The 20,210-nt window shown below is 40.4% G+C and overlaps 2 protein-coding genes across 2 annotated transcripts in view; both read right to left on the bottom strand.

The window, feature by feature from the left end:
• Positions 1-5,824, bottom strand: part of epg5 (ectopic P-granules autophagy protein 5 homolog (C. elegans)) — a 49,089-nt gene extending 43,265 nt beyond the window's left edge. Inside the window, exons 1-4 of the mRNA XM_017687259.2 lie at positions 5,704-5,824; positions 4,851-4,947; positions 3,372-4,262; positions 544-787 (exon numbers count right to left, since the gene is read on the bottom strand). Of these exons, the coding sequence (XP_017542748.2) occupies positions 544-787; positions 3,372-4,262; positions 4,851-4,910 (1,195 nt within the window). The 5' untranslated portion in view covers positions 4,911-4,947; positions 5,704-5,824. The remainder of the gene's footprint in view (positions 1-543; positions 788-3,371; positions 4,263-4,850; positions 4,948-5,703) is intronic.
• A 2,071-nt stretch (positions 5,825-7,895) lies between these two features.
• riok2 (RIO kinase 2 (yeast)) lies at positions 7,896-20,084 on the bottom strand. Its single transcript, XM_017687248.2, has 10 exons — positions 19,876-20,084; positions 19,541-19,679; positions 19,299-19,415; positions 17,118-17,293; positions 16,580-16,668; positions 15,850-16,041; positions 15,524-15,616; positions 14,997-15,410; positions 13,154-13,250; positions 7,896-8,702 (listed from the first exon to the last, which is right to left on the bottom strand). The coding sequence occupies exons 1-10, from the start codon at positions 19,939-19,941 to the stop codon at positions 8,541-8,543; spliced, it is 1,545 nt and encodes a 514-aa protein (XP_017542737.1). The 5' UTR covers positions 19,942-20,084; the 3' UTR covers positions 7,896-8,540.
• Between the last annotated feature and the right edge of the window lie 126 nt (positions 20,085-20,210).

Raw genomic sequence — 20,210 nt, forward strand, 5'->3', positions numbered from 1 at the left:
ATCTCTTTATGGAAATAACATGTTGTTTTAGTAACTTGATAAATAAAAAAAAAGAACAGACAGATGGAAATATCAATCACGAAGAAAACTGAGAGTGAGAGGAGCAACTAATAAAGCCGTCCACATCACAGTTGTGCAAAAGTTTGGGCCTGATCATGAAGTGAAAAGAACTTTTCCACATTTTAATGTCCAACTGCTGAATTTAACATATTGAAAAAAATGTAAATGGGAGAGAAACAGGAAAATTCTAGAGGCTTTTATTAATTAATAAATATCTTTTACATAATAAATAAGTAAATGTAATTCACACCATAATTAACAAAGCATTTTTACACTTATTCCTGTAAAAATCCACTGACTATTCATGCTGTTCGCGTTTTCATTTTCAAGAGAGTTCTATTACTAAACTGTTTTTACTGTTGTAAAGGACACTTCCGTCTTTTGCCAACCTACAGTATTTTACAGTATTTGTCAAGCACCTATTGCTGGCCATGCTCAGCACATTAAAACTGTTTAAGTGCAACACTGTCAATATTCACTTGCCTGGGCCTGCATCCTGTATGGCCACACTCCTGGTGATGGGGTTTGTGCTGAGCAGGCGGTAGAGATAAGACTCCACTTGCAGGCGAGAGAGTACAGAGGTGTAGGAGTGCAGGGCTACAGTCTGATGGAGCAGCTCGGCTTTAGCCTCAAACAGATGTCTCAGTTCAGCTACTACTGCCTCGTTCAGGACCACCTGTTGAAAGCGGTGGTAGCCACACACTTTGACCTGGTCTGCACACACACCCTGTGAGGGGCAAAAGAGCCAATGTTACAAGCAAGAAGATTGGGAAGAAAGGCCAAAAATAAGAAAGGCAAATAAATACTTTCAAGAAGAGTGAATATGAATATGTCAACCTCTCTGACACAGAAACTGATTATAATGAAACTAAATGCCAAAATACTCCTTTGGCTGGCTGATATATGGGTGACATGGGTCTGCAGCACTTTGACGGTAAATGCTTGTTTAGTAGAATGTGAAGAATGTACAAAATAACAGTGTTTATATATTTTGGGCAGAATATCTGGGGTTAGGTGTAGCTTCCAGACAGATTTAGTGCCTTCCACGATAGAGCACATCACATCTTGTCATGTTCTGCAGCCTGTATAAAAATGCTGAGCAGGTCTGGTTGACCTTGAACCTGGATTAAGATCAAAAGAGGAAAAGATCTGTGAAAGGGCTCGGATGGCAGGAAATCCAAAGACTGCTTAACGGGTTTGTTTCAACAGTAACAGTGGCTGCATTTAGATCTGCAATTAGACTTAAGGGAAAGACAACAGTTGGAAAGGAAGCACAGTCAGTGACTGATGCTTTGCATTAGCATGATGTGTAAGGAAACAACAAGAGCAACTGTTCCTCAGATGACCGAGTGTGTTAATGCAGGATGTGATCAGAGTGTGTCGCAAAAACAGCTGGGCAACAATTACATAAAGAGGAGTTTTAAAGCAGGGCTGCAAAGAAGAAACCCCTCATTACAAAGACAACTGCACATTTGATTCATTGATGTGAAAATGATAAGCACTTATTTACAGAGATGAAAAAAAGTGACTGGTCAGATGAATCATCTTTCTCCATATTTTCCATAAGTGAGAGACAGCATGTTTGGCATACACCAAGAGAACAAGAGGCCTGAATGCTTGACCTCTACAGCGAGGGAGTCCAGGAGCTCTGTTATGCTGTGAGGGATATTCTGCTGGCATGGTTTGGGTCCACTTATTCTCTTACAGGGAAGAGTCACCACAAAACACTAAAATGTTCTGTAATGAAATACAAATCTGACCTATCATCTTTATCCTATCATGAAACATTTTTATCCTGATGCCAGTGGTTTCTTCCAAGATGACAACAGCCCAATATACAGGGCACATGAGGTCACTGAATGGCTTGATAATTATAAAAATAATCTGCTATAGTTTTTGCAGACACGAGATCTCAACCCAGCTGACCACCTTTGAGGAAGTGTTAGACAGTGCTCTCCACCAACACACCAGTTGAGAGATCTTGAAATATCTTCTGGAAGAAAGGAGCTACATTCCTCCATGACAGTCGCAGAGACTTTCAGAATCTATGTAAAGACACATAAAAGCAGTTCTGGCAGTTTGTGATGGCTCTAAGACACTACCAAGATATTTTATGTTGCTTTTTCTCCAATTTATCACCTGTCTGAAAATAACATGTAATTTCTGAAGTACTAACACTTATTGAGATTACACAGTTTAGGTAATAATATTAAATGATTCTTCAAATATAAACAGAATTCTGTTGGTCATATCACATATTACAATTTGCTATACAGTAGAGATGATTATTCAGAAAAGGATGCTGAAGTTTTGTATCTGATGTCTAGATATTGGTTATGTTATGGATTATTCTTAAAAGGCCTTTAAATTTAACTCGTGGTTTTAAGTATTATTTATTTAAGAAAAACACCATCTAGTTTGAAATCACACTGAATTTTTATTGGAGCAGAACATCACAGCACCACAGCCTCAACTGCCACCATGACAAAAAGGAACTCTAGGAGCAAGGCCGCCGTGTTTTCTTAGAAATATGCAGCCTCTTATGTCAATAAATCCCTTCTCCTTCTCAAGCAGCACCGGGTTGTGTTTACTTACTAGGTGATATAAGAGCCTACAGAAATGTTCACATAATTTCATGGTTTTTATGTTAGCGGTCATAAGCTGTGCTGAAAATAAGTTTTATTCAAATACAAATATTCAAATACTAATCAAATTACCTGTTCCTGTTCAGTTCCTAATAAATGCTGAAAATGCCCAGTCACAGAAAAAAAAAGATTAAATGGCTGAGCATGTTTAAACAAAGGCCTGTTATTACAGGAATTATTTTCAAACTTAAAGGAATATTCCAGTGATTTTCAACACAAAGTCTAACTGCTGCATCTGTATTTTACTGTTGAAAAGATCCCTGTTCTTAGAAAAACAACAGGGAGCTCGCTGACTTGAATCTCTGATGTAAAAACTCCATCCTCCACATTAGAAATTCATCACCATAAATTCCTTCATCGAAAAACTAGTCCCATCTCTACCGCTCAAATTGCAAATCCTTTGGACTGAAGATTTTATGAAAATGTTCTACAGGCATGTTTTTTAACTAACTGCCAAAAATATTACTATGGATTATTGTCCATAGTAAACATCTCTACACTTAGTACAAGTTACAGAGATTTGGTGTAAAATGGGGCACTCCTTCAAGACTAATTATTATGCTATGTATCACTTTGTACCTATTACATAATTGATGTGAATGGACTTGGGTGTGGTTCAAAGCTTTAAAAAGCTTCAGCAATGTCAGATTTTGTACTGCTTTTCACCTGCAGCGTGAGCTGTTCATCCCTGAAGCTCCACAGGCGATTCTGCGTGCTCTTGCAATCGGAGTTGGCTGCCTGTAGCTCGGCCTGTGCCTGGCTAAGCTGCTTTCGGCACCTCCAGTAGTTCAGCAGCAGCTCGTGCAGCTCGTGGCCCTCCTGGTGGGCAAGGGCCTGGAACTCAGAAGCATGGAGCTCAACATTCTCCAGCCAAGAACCCGGCTCCCACATTCTCAGCTGCTCACTGGTGAAGGGCTGGACCATCTGGCATGGTCGGGGAAGCTCAGGGTACAACCTCTCCTGTGGCCTCTCAGCCTCCGCTAACTGCACAGGAATGAGGCTGGGGGGTGAGGACTCCTGGTCAGCCAGAGGAAGAACAGCCGGAGCTAGACCTACCTGACTGGGCATGTTTGCTGTTTCAACTACTAAAGGCATAAGAGAAGCCTCCACTAGTCCCGAACTGATGGAGGAAGGGTCAACCAGGAGGCGGGCTTCTACAGAGAGAGAGGGCAGAGTGGGGTAGAGAGAGGAGATGCTTAAAGGCTCAGTTTTAGCACCGAGGATTTTCTGATCACATTGGCTCAGCTGAGAGGAGGGAGAAGGTTGGTCCACTACAATGGACCGGTCTTGTGATAACAGTTTGTGCTCTACGTCTCCAGGGCTCAGGGGCATCTGTGCTGTTTCAGTCCTAATACATGTGTCTTTGTTTTGGTCCTTCTCAGCTTTTTCATTTTGGTCTCCTGAGGGCTGGGTAAGAGGTTCCTGGACAGAAGCAGGCAGCTCAGGAGGAAGACTGAGAGGAATATCTGTGAATTCTGTGAGCTCAGGGGCAGGGACGCAAGGTACCGCAGGTCCAGCGGCTTTCCTTGCGCCATCAGTTTGCCTCTGCTTTTTTTCCTAAGGGAGAAAAGAAAACACAAATCTCTTAAACTGTGGGCTTATTTTTAATAACCATTAGCCATTAATCTTAAATCGCATAATCCAGTAACTACTCAGAAACTCATATTTAATTAGGTACAAGAGTAGTATATAGTATGTAGTCACAAGAGTGATGGATGGATGATGGATAGATAGAAAGATCCTGTATTGATCCTGAAGGTAATTTTGCAAATTGTGTAACAGAGTGAGGAAGGAAAGGCCAGACACACTGAGAGGAACTTAATTTTAGGATATTAACCCCTCATGCTGATCACATCCAAGAGACTATTATTGCATATACTGGAAAACAATACAAAGTTTCTCTTTGCATTCTTTCTCAAGTTATAGGATTGAGCTGCTGGGGAGATCTGTCCTTTTAAGGAGTTAGGAAAGACAACCTGAATTAAATTTACACAAAAGGATATTAAGGACACGAAGGACCATTAATTTCCTGTCTCTGACAATGTAATTACAACAGCTGTCTAAAATTAGGTTGCTTTGCTTACAAATAATCAAAAGGGTAAAAGGTATTACAAAGCAGTTACACAACCGTACAGATGTTTTTACCTGTGACTTTCCAGAAGACTTCGTTTTTGATTTCTTCGGTCTCACTGCTTCGGCCATCATCTTTTCATTTTATTTAGTCTTCCAGTTAAACAGGCCCCTGAAACATGTTAACATTATAGGACAGTACATTAGATCAAGGGTCTTACTATAAGATCAAAAATATAAAACTTCTCGCCAGCAAGACACAGTCTCAAATCTAGAGGTGGACAATTTGGTAAAACGTAATATCAATGTCAGGAAGATTTTTTTACAATACATGATATGTCACAAGGTATAGTTTTTATCTGATAGGTTAGAACAAACCAAAAACTATGAATCCAATTACCTGTATTCAACATCTCACACTGTGCTGGAGTAAATCCAATTAAACAGGACTAATTATGCTCTCTCTGTAATCAAACATGCAGTAGGAAAGTCTGGGATACACGCAGAAAAGCAAATCGTGATGTAATTTATCACGATAACGATACATATAGTTGTGTCGCTCAGCTCAACTGAAACCCCTCAGAGTGCAGGGTCACTACCGTGAACATGTCTGACAGACTGAGGGTTTCACCAAGGCAAAAGCGAAAGCAGGTCAGGGGACGCCTATCGATTAGCTTCCATACTAAACTAGTCTTTATTTCGACGTGCCTTACTGAGGATAAACATGTTGAATGCTGTAACTCGTAAAGCTATTTAGTGAAGCGAGCGCTAAAGAACATCTACATAGTTACCAAAGACCGCAGAGTCTCTTAACCTACGGGTCAAATATTAGCGACAGACTGTAACGAGCAAAACCTCTCTGTAACTGTCAAACCGGTCTCAAAACAAGACAAACGCCAAGCCGGGTAAACCCAGCAGCGCTACCCACCGTAACACAGCTTGTGAATATTGAAGTGAAAGGCTGGCGGAGCAGCAAGGCGCTCCGTTTCTCTGTCTCTCTCCTCTCTAGGGTTTGTTTTGGTTCTTTCCTGGTCTCTATCGCAAATCTGCAGTCACATGATGCTCCGCCTTCCGACGGCAAAACAGAAGGGACAAGACTAGAACGCGTTGCTAAAAAACATTTAAACATTCCACTGATCTTTCAACATTTCTGTAGAATTTAATCATTAAAATGTAATCAAAGTCATATGGAGGGTTTTGTTTCGAAACGTGCCATTCTGGAGAAACTAGGAACCAGACGTCCAAACTATTTACCTCTAAAAGCGACAATATTTTTTCCCCCAGATTTATCACTATTTTACCTTTATCAGCACTACCTATAAAAACTCGGGAGGACAAGGGCAGATATTTGCACTGTACACATTGCAACCCCTGGTTCGTATCACCACCATTTTAAAGAAAATCAGAGGCGATAAGTTTCCCTATGATGCACCACTAGACATCAAATGACTTGATAACTTTGTTCACATCACAATTGAGTTAAGCAGAATATTTGAACAAAAGGGGGAACTCTCCTTTACCCTTTAAACAAGTATGTGTGTGTTTCTAAAGTATAAAATTTGCATTGTAATATGTGCATACATATAGTCAAAAGTATGTGGACACCTATATGAGCTTGTTACACGTCTCATTCCAGAAACCCTGCCATTCACTGGAACAACACTGAACCTTCCCCTTCACTGAAAATAAGGGGCCTAGATAAACCCTAAAAAACACAGCCACAGACTATTATCCCTCCTCTACCAAACTTTACTGTTGGCACTATGCATTCCAGTAGGTAGTGTTCTCCTGGCATCTACCAAACTCATGGTTCTTCACATCTCCACTGCTCTAGAGATGCAAAGTGGGCTACTACTCCACTACTGCTGATGCTTGACATTGTGTATAGTGATCTTAGGCTTGTGTGCAGCTGCCCAGTCGAGGAAACCCATACATGAATCTCCTGACACACAGTTCTTTTACTGATGTTGCTTTCAGCAGTGTTTTGGAAATCTGTAGTGAAGCTGCAGACAAAAGGTAGTTTTTACACACGACACGATTCAGCACTCAGCAGCCCTGCTTTCTGTTTGAATGATCTACCCCAACTGAGGTGTTGTTGCTCCTACACATTTCAGCTTTTGAATATCACATACAGTTGACCAGGAGCAGATCTAGCAGGGTTTACTGTCACTTGGCTCTTCAAGACGACATATTCTACTGCCAATACTTGTTTATGGAGATTGCATGGCCTGTACATACACGCATTTATTATTTAGATATTTTTATATATTATTAAGCCTGATATTATAAACGTGTAAACATGTGCAGATACAACCAGGTGCTGCATAACTAAGCGTATAACATCCTACCGTGCTCCAGCAGCACTGCTGTGTCTGATCCACTCAGACCAGCACAACACACACTAACACATCACCACATCAGTGTTACTGCAGTGCTGAGAATGATCCACCACCCAAATAGTACCTACTCTGTGAGGGTCCATGGGGGTTCTGGCCACTGAAGAACAGGGTAAAAGGGGGCCAACAAAGTATCAGAGAAACAGATGGACTACAGTCCAGTCTGTTACTGCGCCTATATAGTAAGTGGAGCTGATAAAATTGTCTATAAGCGTAAAAACAAGGAGGTGCTTATAACGTTATGCCCGTTTGTGTTTGTGTAAATGAGCTGTGCTCTGTTTGGCTGCCTTGCATGGTACTGTGTTCTAAATGCAGGCAGAAATGAAGCACTCCTTCAAACTTCAACAGATGGAGCTAAACTGCTGTAGACTGAATAGGCGGATGCACGTAAACATGTTGGAATTTATGACATCACAGAAATATTAAATTGACAATACCTGTTTTTGCAGCTTAGTTTCCATATATGGATGGTATAAACTGGGGAATGATATGAAACTAAGTGTTCACACATTACATTCAACTCTAAACAAGAAAACTTGGTTTGCAATGATGTGGAAAACCTTTCAGCTGTAAAATGTAGATTGATGGACAACATGACAACCTACAGCTTATATAGTAAGAAAAGCTTAATGATAAAGACCTTCATGAGAAAATATTTGAGAAGTACTCTCTCAGGAACTGCACTTAAGAACATTTTTCTTAGTGTTTACGTTATGACAACAAGTTCAACAAAGCATGTTTATTCATTTCATATACAGCTGATTTAATGCAATACCAGAGGATATCAGGTCCTCCCTAAAGACATTTGTCAAGGGTTAGTTCTGAAAAAACAGGACTTACAGGTCAGAGCACACTGACAACACCAACAAACACAAACAAATTCAAACACTGGGTGGGTGTTTCACATCTGACTACAATGCTGGTAAATGGTAGGCAGATTGACAGCAAACTACAGTGTCCTCCTGCCTTGTTTTACCATAAATAAACAATATACCCTACTAAAGCTCTTCTCTAATAATCTTCCACCATGTAGAGTTTACGCTCCAGCTGTAATAAACACACCTGATACAGTTAATGAAGGTCTTCAGGGGCAATTGCATATTAGTGAAAGGCATGCTGGATCTGAACTTAACAGGATGTTAGGCACTCCAGGACCAGAGCTGGGAATCCCTGGAATATATATAAAGGTATCCCTGGTATATATAAAAGACAACTGCCAGTATTAGAATATCTGTTAGGGAATGCCAAGTCAGTGTGCCATGAAGTTAAGCCTCGTTTTTCACCTCTGGCAAGGAATCCTCATAGTATTTCACATCAAAAATTTCCTCCAAAACAAAGCTCAGTCTGGACAAGCATTTCTCAAACACCCTCAGCCCCAGAACTGGGCTGACTCCAGGCTGCTCTTGATGTTACTCCGGTTTTCTCGCCTCTCCTTGGTCACCAGACTGGCCTCCCCTTTCTGAAGGCGTCGTCTCTGAGAAGCCTTCTGCTGCTTGGTGAGCTGTCTCCTCACTTTCTGTCTGATCACTGCCTGAAAAAGAGAACACCCAAATTCACCCATGAACTACGGAGAACACCGTGTGCCTTTCACTTTGTCCTAAATGGCATTTCCTGTATAGTCGACAGTGGGACGATGTGCCAGGTACATTTTTATGATATGTTCGTAATAAATGTGTCATTATGATAAATTCCTTCACATTCTATTATATTTCACATTTGCATGAGATTGTCTGCTAAAAACAGATATACTGAGATCCCCATCACTACAAAATACATATCACTGTGTACCACTAGTCCATGTACTCATCTAGTGAAAAAGAAAACTTGATTACTTCTAAATACTTTTTACTGTATTTTGGTCGCAATTAGAAATAGAAATGTGCCTTTCCTGAAGGAAACGCAGGATAGTTGCGCAGTGGATACTATGGAAGTCGATACAAGGAACAAGGGATGAAAAAAAACTACATATGGAAGAGTACGGGTCAGTAACGCAGTGGATTTGATCTTGTGGGCCTGCGCTGAAGGAGTACATGTACATTACTCTGCCTCCTCTAATTTTGTGCTGTGTTAACTGAAGTTCCACCTTAAGTACTGTGCCTCCTTAAAAAGGTTCCACCTTAAACACTGCCACCTTAAATTTAGTGCAATGTTATTTCAAGTTCCACCGTAAGGCCTGTGCCACCTTAATTTCATTGCTATGTTAAAGTTCCACCTTAAGTTCTGTGCCTCCTTAAAAAGGTTCCATCTTAAATACTGTGCCATATTAAGTGCTATGTTAATAGCAGTTCCATCTTAAATTTTTGCTATGTTAATTGAGGTTTCACCTTAAAGCTAGTGACATGTTAATAGCCATTCCACCTTAAATATAGTGCTATGTTAAAGCAAGTTCCACCGTAAATTTATTGTTATGCTAGGTCCACCTAGAATTGAAGTTCCACCTTAAACTTCTGTGCTATTTTGGTGCAGTTCCACCTTAAAAGCAGTTAACCCTTAACAGAGCTGCTGAGAATCAGGCTGGGAGTTGGTGAGACATTGAGCTCCGTGCGTGGTTTGTAGGTGTTGTGTGAGAGAGGGGGCCATTGTGACATCATGTCTGGCAGTCTGCCAACAGCCTCCCCATTCATTTTCAATCGGACAAAAATTCCCACATTTTGGGCCGCTGTTCGGAATCCGTGAATCCGATCAAAACGCTGTATACAAGTGTGCATCACACAACCGGGCCGGACAATGTGGAGTTACGGGACACAAATCCGGCACAAAAATGATGATGATGAAGAAAACAGTATAGTTGCGCATTGCTTTAGCTATAATTATGAATTTACTAGGCCATTTACTTCTACTAAATTCCACAGTTTAACTAGCTGTAAATCTGTTGCGAACATTAACTTGCCATGTTTTAATGCTGAAGTGAGCCAACATTAACTAACGCTTCCGAAACACCATCACTCATCAGCAGCAAAATCGGTTTCATTTTCACATGTACAATTTCAATTCTTCTTGAATGATGGGTGCAAAATGTTAATGCGTGTAAATTATTATTATTTGTGACTAACACAATATGAGCCAATACAGGCCTTTCAGCAGACAGAGCATAAATGATGGCTCATCAGAAAGTTTTTGAGGAGGGATTTCAAAACAAAATGTATCTTTTGACTTTGGAATGGTAAGTAGGTCTGGTCCATACCTAAAAATGAAGAAAAAAAAAAAAGATTTATAATGCCCCTCCCCCAAACAACTGATAAACGTTAAACAGTGCTGCTAACTAGGAGAGATGAGCTGGTCAGCTTTGCTGGCATGCTAAAAGCTCTGCCCACCACAAAACATGCTTCAGGCTAACTAAAGCACCAAAATAAGTTATTTAATGAGTAAAATTAGTGAGTAAAATCTGAGAGTGAAGTTGAGCAACTGCTGAAGGGACAGCTGTTCTATGTTGTTCTATGGTGTTTGGATCTGTAATGTTAGCGTGCAGACTACAGATCCAAACAGTGCCCCCCATCACAATACAGGTTTGAATCTAAAAATTTGTGCTCTGCTGACAAATTTAGATCACAAAAATGTTTGAGAGAGCAAAAGTAGAGTAATACTAAGCCAAACTGAACCTGTTCTGTAGTGTTTTACAGAGAGCTTAGTTAGAAGGCAAAACGTGCCACAGCACAGGTTTAGAAGTAGCTAAATGATACTAAAGTGACATCGCTTAGAGGACAACGTACAAGTTTACAGAAAAGAGAATGTGCGGTTCTGATATGTGTAGCTCCTTGCCATAGCTGAGCTGCTATCATGCTTAGTTTTTCTGGGTTTTTTCCTGTCTCTGATTTACTTTTTTCTGTTAGCACCACCTTTTGGTGAGCTGTCTAAAATATAAATGTGTGGAATGTTTTTATTTATCTGTTTAGACCTGGAATAAAAATGTCATAATTGTGAAAACAATTATCATTTTTACATACCAAGGTACATCTTAATACAGGCATACCGCCCACCCTAATTTCGACAAAATATATTAAAAATTCAAGAACTAATTACTTTACCTTTGGTTTACAAACATACATTTTCAGAAGGTGGGATAAGCTGAACTTGAGTTTTGTACCAAGTGCATTAGGGATTCATGTGAAAGCCATTGTAAAATACTCGTCACTTTCACTGAATGCTTCTTGCTTGTTTGGGAACTGTATGACTTATTATAATAATCTTCTTAGAATATTTTGTGCTGTGAAAGGAATACTCCTCTACATGCACATACGAAGAGGCAAAAGTGGAAGTGCTAAAGACCCCTTGCCTTTTTTAAAGCAAATTGTGAAAGCCAATTTTTAAACACAAAACAGTAGTAAATCTGCCCCAAATCACTGATCATCTATACTTCTGTTTTATAAAGCAATGCAGCACTCCTGTTTGACAGTTAAATTCTAGTTGAAAAGATTTGATGGCATCGTATTCCTCCTCTTCATTTGATTGTGTCACTTGAATAAATAGGTAATCAGTATCAGAATAGATTTTTGAAGTAACACTCCCAACCCTGTATTTTATCCATATCATAGCCCTATACACCGATCAGGCATAACATTATGCCCTTGTTTCCAAACTCGTTGTCCATTTTATCAGCTCCACTTACTATATAGGTGCACTTTGTAGTTCTACAGTTACAGACTGTAGTCCATCTGTTTCTCAGATACTTTGTTAGCCCCCTTTTACCCTGTTCTTCAGTGATCAGGACCCCCATGGACCCTCACAGAGCAGGTACCATTTGGGTGGTGGATCATTCTCAGCACTGCAGTAACACTAATGTGGTGGTGGTGTGTTAAGTGTGTATTGCGCCGGTCTGAGTGGATCAGTCACAGCAGTGCTGCTGATGATTTTAAACACCTCAGTGTAACTGCTGGACTGAGAACAGTCCACCAAGCAAAAATATCCAGTCAACAAAATCTTGTGGGCAGCGTCCTGGACAAAGGACTAGAGGATGACCAACACAAAGTGTGCAGCAGCAGATGAGCTATCGTTTTCGGACTTCACATCTACAAGGTGGACTGACAAGGTAGGAGTGTCTAATAGAATGGACAGTGAGTGGACACAGTGTTTAAAAACGCCAGCAGCACTGCTGTGTCTGATCCACTTGGACCAGCACAACACACACAAACACACCACCACCACAAACAAACAAGGAGATAACAAGGAGGTGGTCATAACGTTATGCCTGACCAGCGTAAGATATATAATACTTTACGCTCATTCTGAAATTGATGCCGGCAACACGGTCAAGTTGGGACTGGCAATTCAAGACTAGGAACAGTGAAAACCTTTCAGATTATTTATGGAAATAATGAATCTTGTGCTCTCTGAGCTAAAGAAGCAAAGGAATTTCCAGATTGTTACTAGTGTAAAATCTGATGGTACTGCGATATCATTAACATTAATTTTGGAGAAACATATGCTGCCTTCTGGATGATGTCTTTTACAGGAATATCCACGTTTATTTCAGCATGACAAAACCAAGTTACAATAACATGGCTGTGCAATCAAAGAGTGTGGGTGCTACTGAAAACGTGTCTTAATAAGTTTAAAATATAAAAGCCCTGTATGGCTGCATAGCTGAAGATCGGCAACAACTTGTGCTTTCAAAACTGGATCAGTCTGTGTCTTCAGTGCCCGAATAATTAAGTGCTGTTCACAGGAAAAGTGATGTAAAAGTGTGGTAAACATACTCCTGTCCAAACTTTTTTGAAATGTGTTGCAGGCTTCAATTTTGTAATGAATGTATATTTACAAAAATAAATAAATAAATTTCACAAGGTAAAACATCAAACATTGTGTTTTTCTACCATTTTCAAATAAATACAGGTTCAACAGAATATACTAATCACTACTTTTTTTGTATTAGCATTTCAGATATTGTTCCAACTTGTTTGGAATTGGATTTGTATGTGTAAACATTTGTCAAAAAAGGCATTCAGGATACTCACACACCAAAGCAAAAGAAATGTTTATACTCACTGGTGGGATTGTGGAGCAGCTAGCAACACTTCCAATGGAAGTTTCACTGGTTGTTCTTTGCCTGTGCTCATTAACATGGAGGAGGCTGTCTTGATCTCTGCAAGATTTGAAACATGTAAACACAATCAGCTAACGTGCTAGGCAAACCTTCAGAATTTTAGCAAATCATTATCAAATCAAATCAAATCAAATTTATTTATATAGCGCTTTTTACAACTGATGTTGTCACAAAGCAGCTTTACAAAAATGGGAATCACAGCACAGAGAATCAGACAAAACACTGAACATAATATACAGAATATACAGAACCCCCGTGAGCGCTGAGGCAAGGAAAAACTCCCTCAGAGCTGGAGGAGGAAGAAACCTCGGGAGGACCAAGACTCACATCTAAAGGGGGGACCATCCTACCACTGGTCAGACAACTTATAAGTTAAACATTGAAAAGTCAATTTTACATCCACGCAGTTCTATCTTTAATATCTTTTATAATCATTAATGGAAGGAAAATACACTTTATTTCCAAAAGTATTCACTCTGCCTTCACACGCATATGAAATTGTGAGAGATCCCATTCTTAGCATATAGGATTTAATATGATGTCTGCCCACCCTTTGCAGCTATAATAGCTTCAACTCTTCTGGGAAAGCTTTCCACAAGGTTTAGAAGTGTGGTACTGGGAATTTTTGACCATTCTTCCAGAAGCACATTTGTGAGGTCAGACACTGATGTTGGACGAGAAGGCCTGGCTTGCAGTCTCTGCTCTTATTCATCCCTAAGGTGTTCTATCGGGTTGAGGTCAGGACAAGTTCTTCCACACCAAAGTCACAAATCCATGTCTTTATGGACCTTGCTTTGTGCAATGGTGTGCAGTCATGTTGGAACAGGAAGGGGCCATTCCCAAACTGTTTCCACAAAGTTGGCAGCATGAAATTGGCCAGAATCTCTTGGTCTGCTGAAGCATTAAGAGTTCCTTTCAGTGGAACTAATGGGCTGAGCCCAACTCGTGAAAAACAACACCACACCATAATCCCCCCTCCACCAAACTTTACACTTGGCAGTGCAGACAATTACCATTCTCCTGGCAACTGCCAAACCCAGAGTCATACATCAGATTTCCAGATGGAGAAGCGGGATTCATCACTCCAGAGTGACTGCTCTAGAGTCCAGTGGTGGTGCTTTACACAACTGCATTCAATGCTTTGCATTGCGCTTGGTGATGTAAAGTTTGGATGCAGCTGCTGGGCCTTGGAAACTCATTCCATAAAGCTCTCTACGCTGTTCTTGAGCTAATCTGAAGGCCACATGAAGTCTGGAGGTCTGTAGAAAGCTGGACTTTGCAGAAAGTTGGCGATCTCTGCGCTGACATTTTATACGGCCTACCACTTTGTGACTGAGCTGCTGTCGTTCCCAATCACTTCCACTTTGTTATAATAACACTGACAATTGACTGGAATATTAAGTAGCAAGGAAATTTCATGACTGGACTTGTTGCACAGGTGGCATCCTATCACAGTACTACACCGGAATTCACTGAGCTCCTGAGAGCGACCCATTCTTTCACAAATATGCCGTCTGCATGCATAGGTTTTATACACCATGGAAGTGATTGGAACATCTGGATTCAATGACTTGGATGGGTGAGTGAATATTTTTGGAAATATAGTGTATGTCTAAAGGGCACAAAAGACCAGAGAGAATGATTCCTGTACTTGTGCAGTAGAAAAATTTAAATATGCACCATCATCCAAGATGCCAACTAAAAACTGCCAATTCAACAACTGCTTTAAAAGATGATTTTCTTTACACAGTATACATAAAATATTATACATTGAAGTATACATACCTAAAAGGCCTGAATTCATTGTTGCAGGCTGAAAGATCAACCAAATCTGGGCATTCATCATCATTCTCGAGCTCCTCATCACTCTCGAAGTCTTTGGGACTGCCTGCAACTACATCATTAATAACATTCTCAGGACAGTCTTTCGTTGAGCTAGTTTCATGTTCCTCTGTGTTCTTCTCTCCTGACAAAGTCTCTTCACCAATCTTCAGCCCCTCAAGTTCCAGCATAGCATGTTTGTATTCCTCAATGTCAATGGGCTCCTCAGACTCTGGTGATCCTGGATCATCGTCATTCTCATCTCCACTCATACTCTCTTCACCCTCTGGACCGACTGGATGGAGAAGCTGGTCGTCTTGCTGCAGCTCTTTGGTGTAACCACTCGCTGAGACTTCCACGTCAAGAGAGCAAGCCTTTCTGTACAACAAAGAGGAAATACAACTTCAGCATCAAAAATGAGGGTTCAAAGAGGCAAGTGCTTAACCCACCAACCTGCCTACTACAATCTGCATTTAAAATTAAGAACGCACCTGATATCTTTAAATGTTGGATACAGTTCACTTTCATAGTTGAATCTTTTGATGAAGAAATCTCTAACACACTTGACATCTCGGTCAAAGTACCTGGAAGAAGTTTGGGAAAAGGCATGATTTATATATAAGAAAAACATAGCTTTGGTCCAGTTCCTTGCCTTTAAAAAGAATAAGCTAACAGCATAGATTTGAATTTCAAAGCCCGAGCTGAGCAGTGCTGCTGAGCAGTATTTTCCAGCTGCACATAAAGAAACAGCAAATAGAATCAATAAATTAATTTGAATTTTAAAAAGTAGAACAAGTGAAGAGCCACAATAAGTCACCATTCTGCATTTGGATGAGAAGTGGACACCATCTGTGGGAAGTCAATCATTGTGATGTGATCACTGTCATCAAGCATCAAGTTGAACTCATTAAAGTCTCCATGGATCAGACCATGACTGGCCAGTTTGACTATCAGCTCCATGATTTCACTGTACAATGAAGCAGGATCTTCAATCTCTCGCACCTGACACCTGTAAAAATGAAAAGAACAGTCAAGCTTCTTTCTACAGTGCCACGCAAAAGTCAATAGTTTTGAAACATCAATTTTCTGCGTCATAAACAACAAATATTTTTCAATTAGTACTTTTTTGTAGACTTTTACTGTAGACCTTGGAATGTCCAAAGCCAAACTTGAGTTATTTGTCTGTAGAAATTTAAAATCTCGACTATTCTGCTGGCATACTCAAACCCCTGTGCTCTTCCAGACAATACACTTAACTAATGATAATAATCACTAACAAGGATGTAATTACTCTGTATAGGGTTATAACCTACTAACCCTACAATTTTTCTTGCATTTGATTATTTTTACCCTGAAGGGTCAGTGTTTAAACAAAGAATTGTTACAGACTACAAAGTTCAAAACACTGTTAAACAACAGATCATGTATTACAGGTTCTAAACACTCTGAAGTCACACCATATATGCACATATAAATTAAATAGATTTTGTATTATCTATTTATTCCTTGCATTTTTATGAGGGAAAAAACAGGAACAGTCAACTCACATAGGATATCCATTTATAAGCTCCATAACAACTGCATGTCTATTGTAGTCCACTGGCTTTGGAACAGGGAACCCCCTGTCATACAGTGCCTGTGAGAAAAACATTGTTATTTTATCATTATTATCACTACTAAAGCCATATTCACATGTTGAAAAAATGGCCAATTTTTTTTTTTTTTACTTTTAATGTAAGGACCTAAAGCTAGAGTTTCAGATAACAGAATGCAAAACACAACACATACAAAAAGGGAAAATCAGTTCTACCCATTGGTTCCTTAACTTCTACTGAGAATTAATGATTAAGGAAAAAAGGCTGAATAAAAACAATTAATGATCAATAAAAGGTTCATGTCCTAGTTAAGACATACAATTAAATGCAGCAAATGGACATGGATTGTCCATATACTGTTAGACTGCAGATGACTTCATGCCCTTTACACACACTCCCTAAAAGTCAAAACATTACAGTTACAATAAATGATCTTATTACAGTTATTAAACACAATTAGGGTGTTTTTACAAAATCAGCATGTAGTTACCTTCATGTATGCATATTCCTTCATGGCAGAGAGTCGTGACAGGTAGAGCCAGGACATCTTGTGCCTGTGCTGGTGGTAGTCTCGCTTATTCTTTAAGTTCCTGAAAGATGTTCTTCCAAGCCGGTGGAGTTTCAGAGCAAACTGCTCCCCTTCAGCATTTGCAACTATGTAAATATCTGTCATGGAAATAGAAACGGTTTCAAAACTTACTACAATTTTATTTGAATAGGAAGAAACACAGCGAGAGACCAAGGAACAATAGGAAGACTCACGCTCCCCTGATCTACATCACTCAGTGGAGTTATAGTACAAGCAATACAAGCTGACCAGTAAGGCTGAACAGAGGCATCTGGACCACAGAGAAAAAATATCCATGAGATAAGCCGGTGGCAAGTGTTGAGCATGCCATTTCAGTCACATCAGTCATCTTCTCAAGCTTCACTTACAAACTTCATCATCTTGATGGGTTCTACATTCTCCAAAAGAATGCAAACATCTGTTCCTCCAACATTTCTTCCAGAAATGGTATTATTAGGAGTTCCACCTTCACTGCAGTAACAGCCTCTACATCTTCTGGGAAGACCACACAGTAGTTGCTTAAACATTGCTGTGAGGGTTTGACTGCATTCAGCAACTAGAGCATTAGTGAGGTCAGGTACTGATGTCGGATGACTTGTTTTGGATCATAAATGTCACTCAGACTCATCTTAAAAAGGTACTGGATGTTCCATCTCTAGCTGAATTTACTAGTTAAAGGTGTCAGGACACTTTTGGACATATAAAGTTAGTTTCTCAGCTGACTTCTCACTGGCTTTTCTATTTAGTTCAGGCTTAATCCACATCAGAGGAACCAGGCCATAGTGTATTATTCTCTGGTTATGTGTAAATAATTCTCAAACTTAATTGTCAACACATTAAAAATGTAATGTACAGACACCAACATAATATTAACACCTCCTCATTGATCATTTTAACAGCTCCATTTACTACATAGGTGCATTTTTTTAATAATTCTGCAATTACAAACTGTAGTCCATCTGTTACTTGACATACTTTGTTAGCCCCCTTTCAGGACCACCACAGCAGGTATTATTTGGGTGGTGGATCATTCTTGACACTGCACTGACACTGACGTGGTGGTGGCAGTGGCGAGTTAATATGTGTTGTGCTGGTATGAGTGGATCAGACAGAGCAGTACTGCTGGAATTTTTAAACACCTCAGTGTCACTGATGGACTGAAAATAATCCAAACACCAGAAACATCCAGCCAACAGCGTCCCGTGACCACTGATGAAGCACTACAGCAGGGCTGTTCAATCTAAAGGCTGGTGTGGCTGCCTTTGCGGATAAGACTGGACACCCCGGGATTAGAGAACGACCAACACAAACTGTAGAGCCCATGTGTCAAACACAAGGCCAAGGCTGGCCTGAGACACAGTCCTATTCCCCCCGCTAATTTTCTAGTGTTATTAGCCCGTTTCACCCTGAGATGCACTACAGTTCCCAGCATGCACTGCAACACCTAACCACAAAACCTCTATGGGCTAGCGGTTACACAAAAAGAAAAGAGGCCTGGTGTCTAGTTCAAGCAAACAGGCAGTTTTCAAAAAAACTATATAAAACAATTTATTTTTATTTATGATTATTTTTAATCAGTATTCAGTGCCTATTTTGCTGTTGCAGTCTTGACGTATGTTAAACAAACAATGGCCCGTTTGGATCACGGCAAAATGTTAAGTAAAAAGGAAATAAAAACAGCCAGCCCACAGATTTGCTGAGATTTTTTAATACAACCTTTTCAGTGGTTGAGTTTGACACCACTGCTGTACAGAAACAGATAAACTGTCTCTGACTTCATGTCTACATGGTGTCCAAAAGGCTGAGCGGACCACTCGTATCAGCACAACACACACAAACACGTCAGCGTCACTGCAGTGCTGAGAAGGATCTACCACCTAAATAATACCTGCTTTGTGGTGGTCCTGAACACTGAAAAACAGGGTAAAAGGGGGCTAACAAAGTATGCAGAGAAACAGATGGACTGCAGTCTGTAACTGTAGCACTGCAAAGTGCTCCTATATGGTACGTTGAGCTGATAAAATGGACAATGAGCATAGAAACAAGCAGGTGGTTTTAATGTTAAGGATGATCAGTGTACAGGGGGCTGATTCAGCTGCTAACCTGACTCTTTGCCGACTCCCATTTGGTTCCCAACAGACAGAATGACATCTCGGGATGACAAGGTCTTTAGAGCCAGATAATCATAGCCGCCAAAGTTCAGGCGGTATCCTTGTACAGCTAGGAAACAGAATAAGAATAAACATTGACATTAACTTCAACTGAATTCACCAACATGGGCTTTGTATGGACGTCGTGAAGCCGTGACAACGTTTTGACAGCTGACAGCAGACCGGTGTCCTTACTTTTGGTGCGCTCGTAAGCCAAGAGTTTGTGTTTGACCAGCTCCCTCAGCACTTTATGGCAGCCTCCGTGCCTGAGACTAGCAATTGAAGAGATGAGGCTCGTTGGCACGATTTCGTGGTTCTTCATGCCCATTTCCACCTGAATTAAAGTACAAGAAACACGTTTTTTCCTCGCGACGATATAAAGGCTCAAATGAGTTTCATGATTAGGTCATGTAAGGTACATGTGTGGTTAATATGACCACGACACTTCTACTGAAGCTTTCAGCTTAGCAGTTTGGCCGGTTAGTTAGCGAGCTAGCCCGCGTTAAACAAGCTGTCGAAGTTATACTCACAGCCGTTAGAACCCGAAAGTCATCCCGAGACAAATATCTCAGCACAACGACGTTCAATTTCCCCATCGTGTGGAAATGAGAGACGCTGAGAACCGTTACTGCTGTTGCTAACGACACTTTCTGTACAGCCTTTAACCAAAACACATGCTGGAAACAGGAGGAACTGACACGAGTCTCCCAGCCGTGCTAGAGAACCTGTTCAGCGCATTACCTCCATCTACTGGACTGGAGCAGTTTATTAACGCATAGCGTTCACTGAACTAGACTAATATTGACCAGGGTCGAATAAACGGTATCAAAAGCCTCGCGTTAATCTACACATGCAAAAACGATGG

This window comes from Pygocentrus nattereri, chromosome 20 (genome assembly GCF_015220715.1).
Source record: "Pygocentrus nattereri isolate fPygNat1 chromosome 20, fPygNat1.pri, whole genome shotgun sequence".
Lineage (NCBI taxonomy): Eukaryota > Metazoa > Chordata > Actinopteri > Characiformes > Serrasalmidae > Pygocentrus > Pygocentrus nattereri.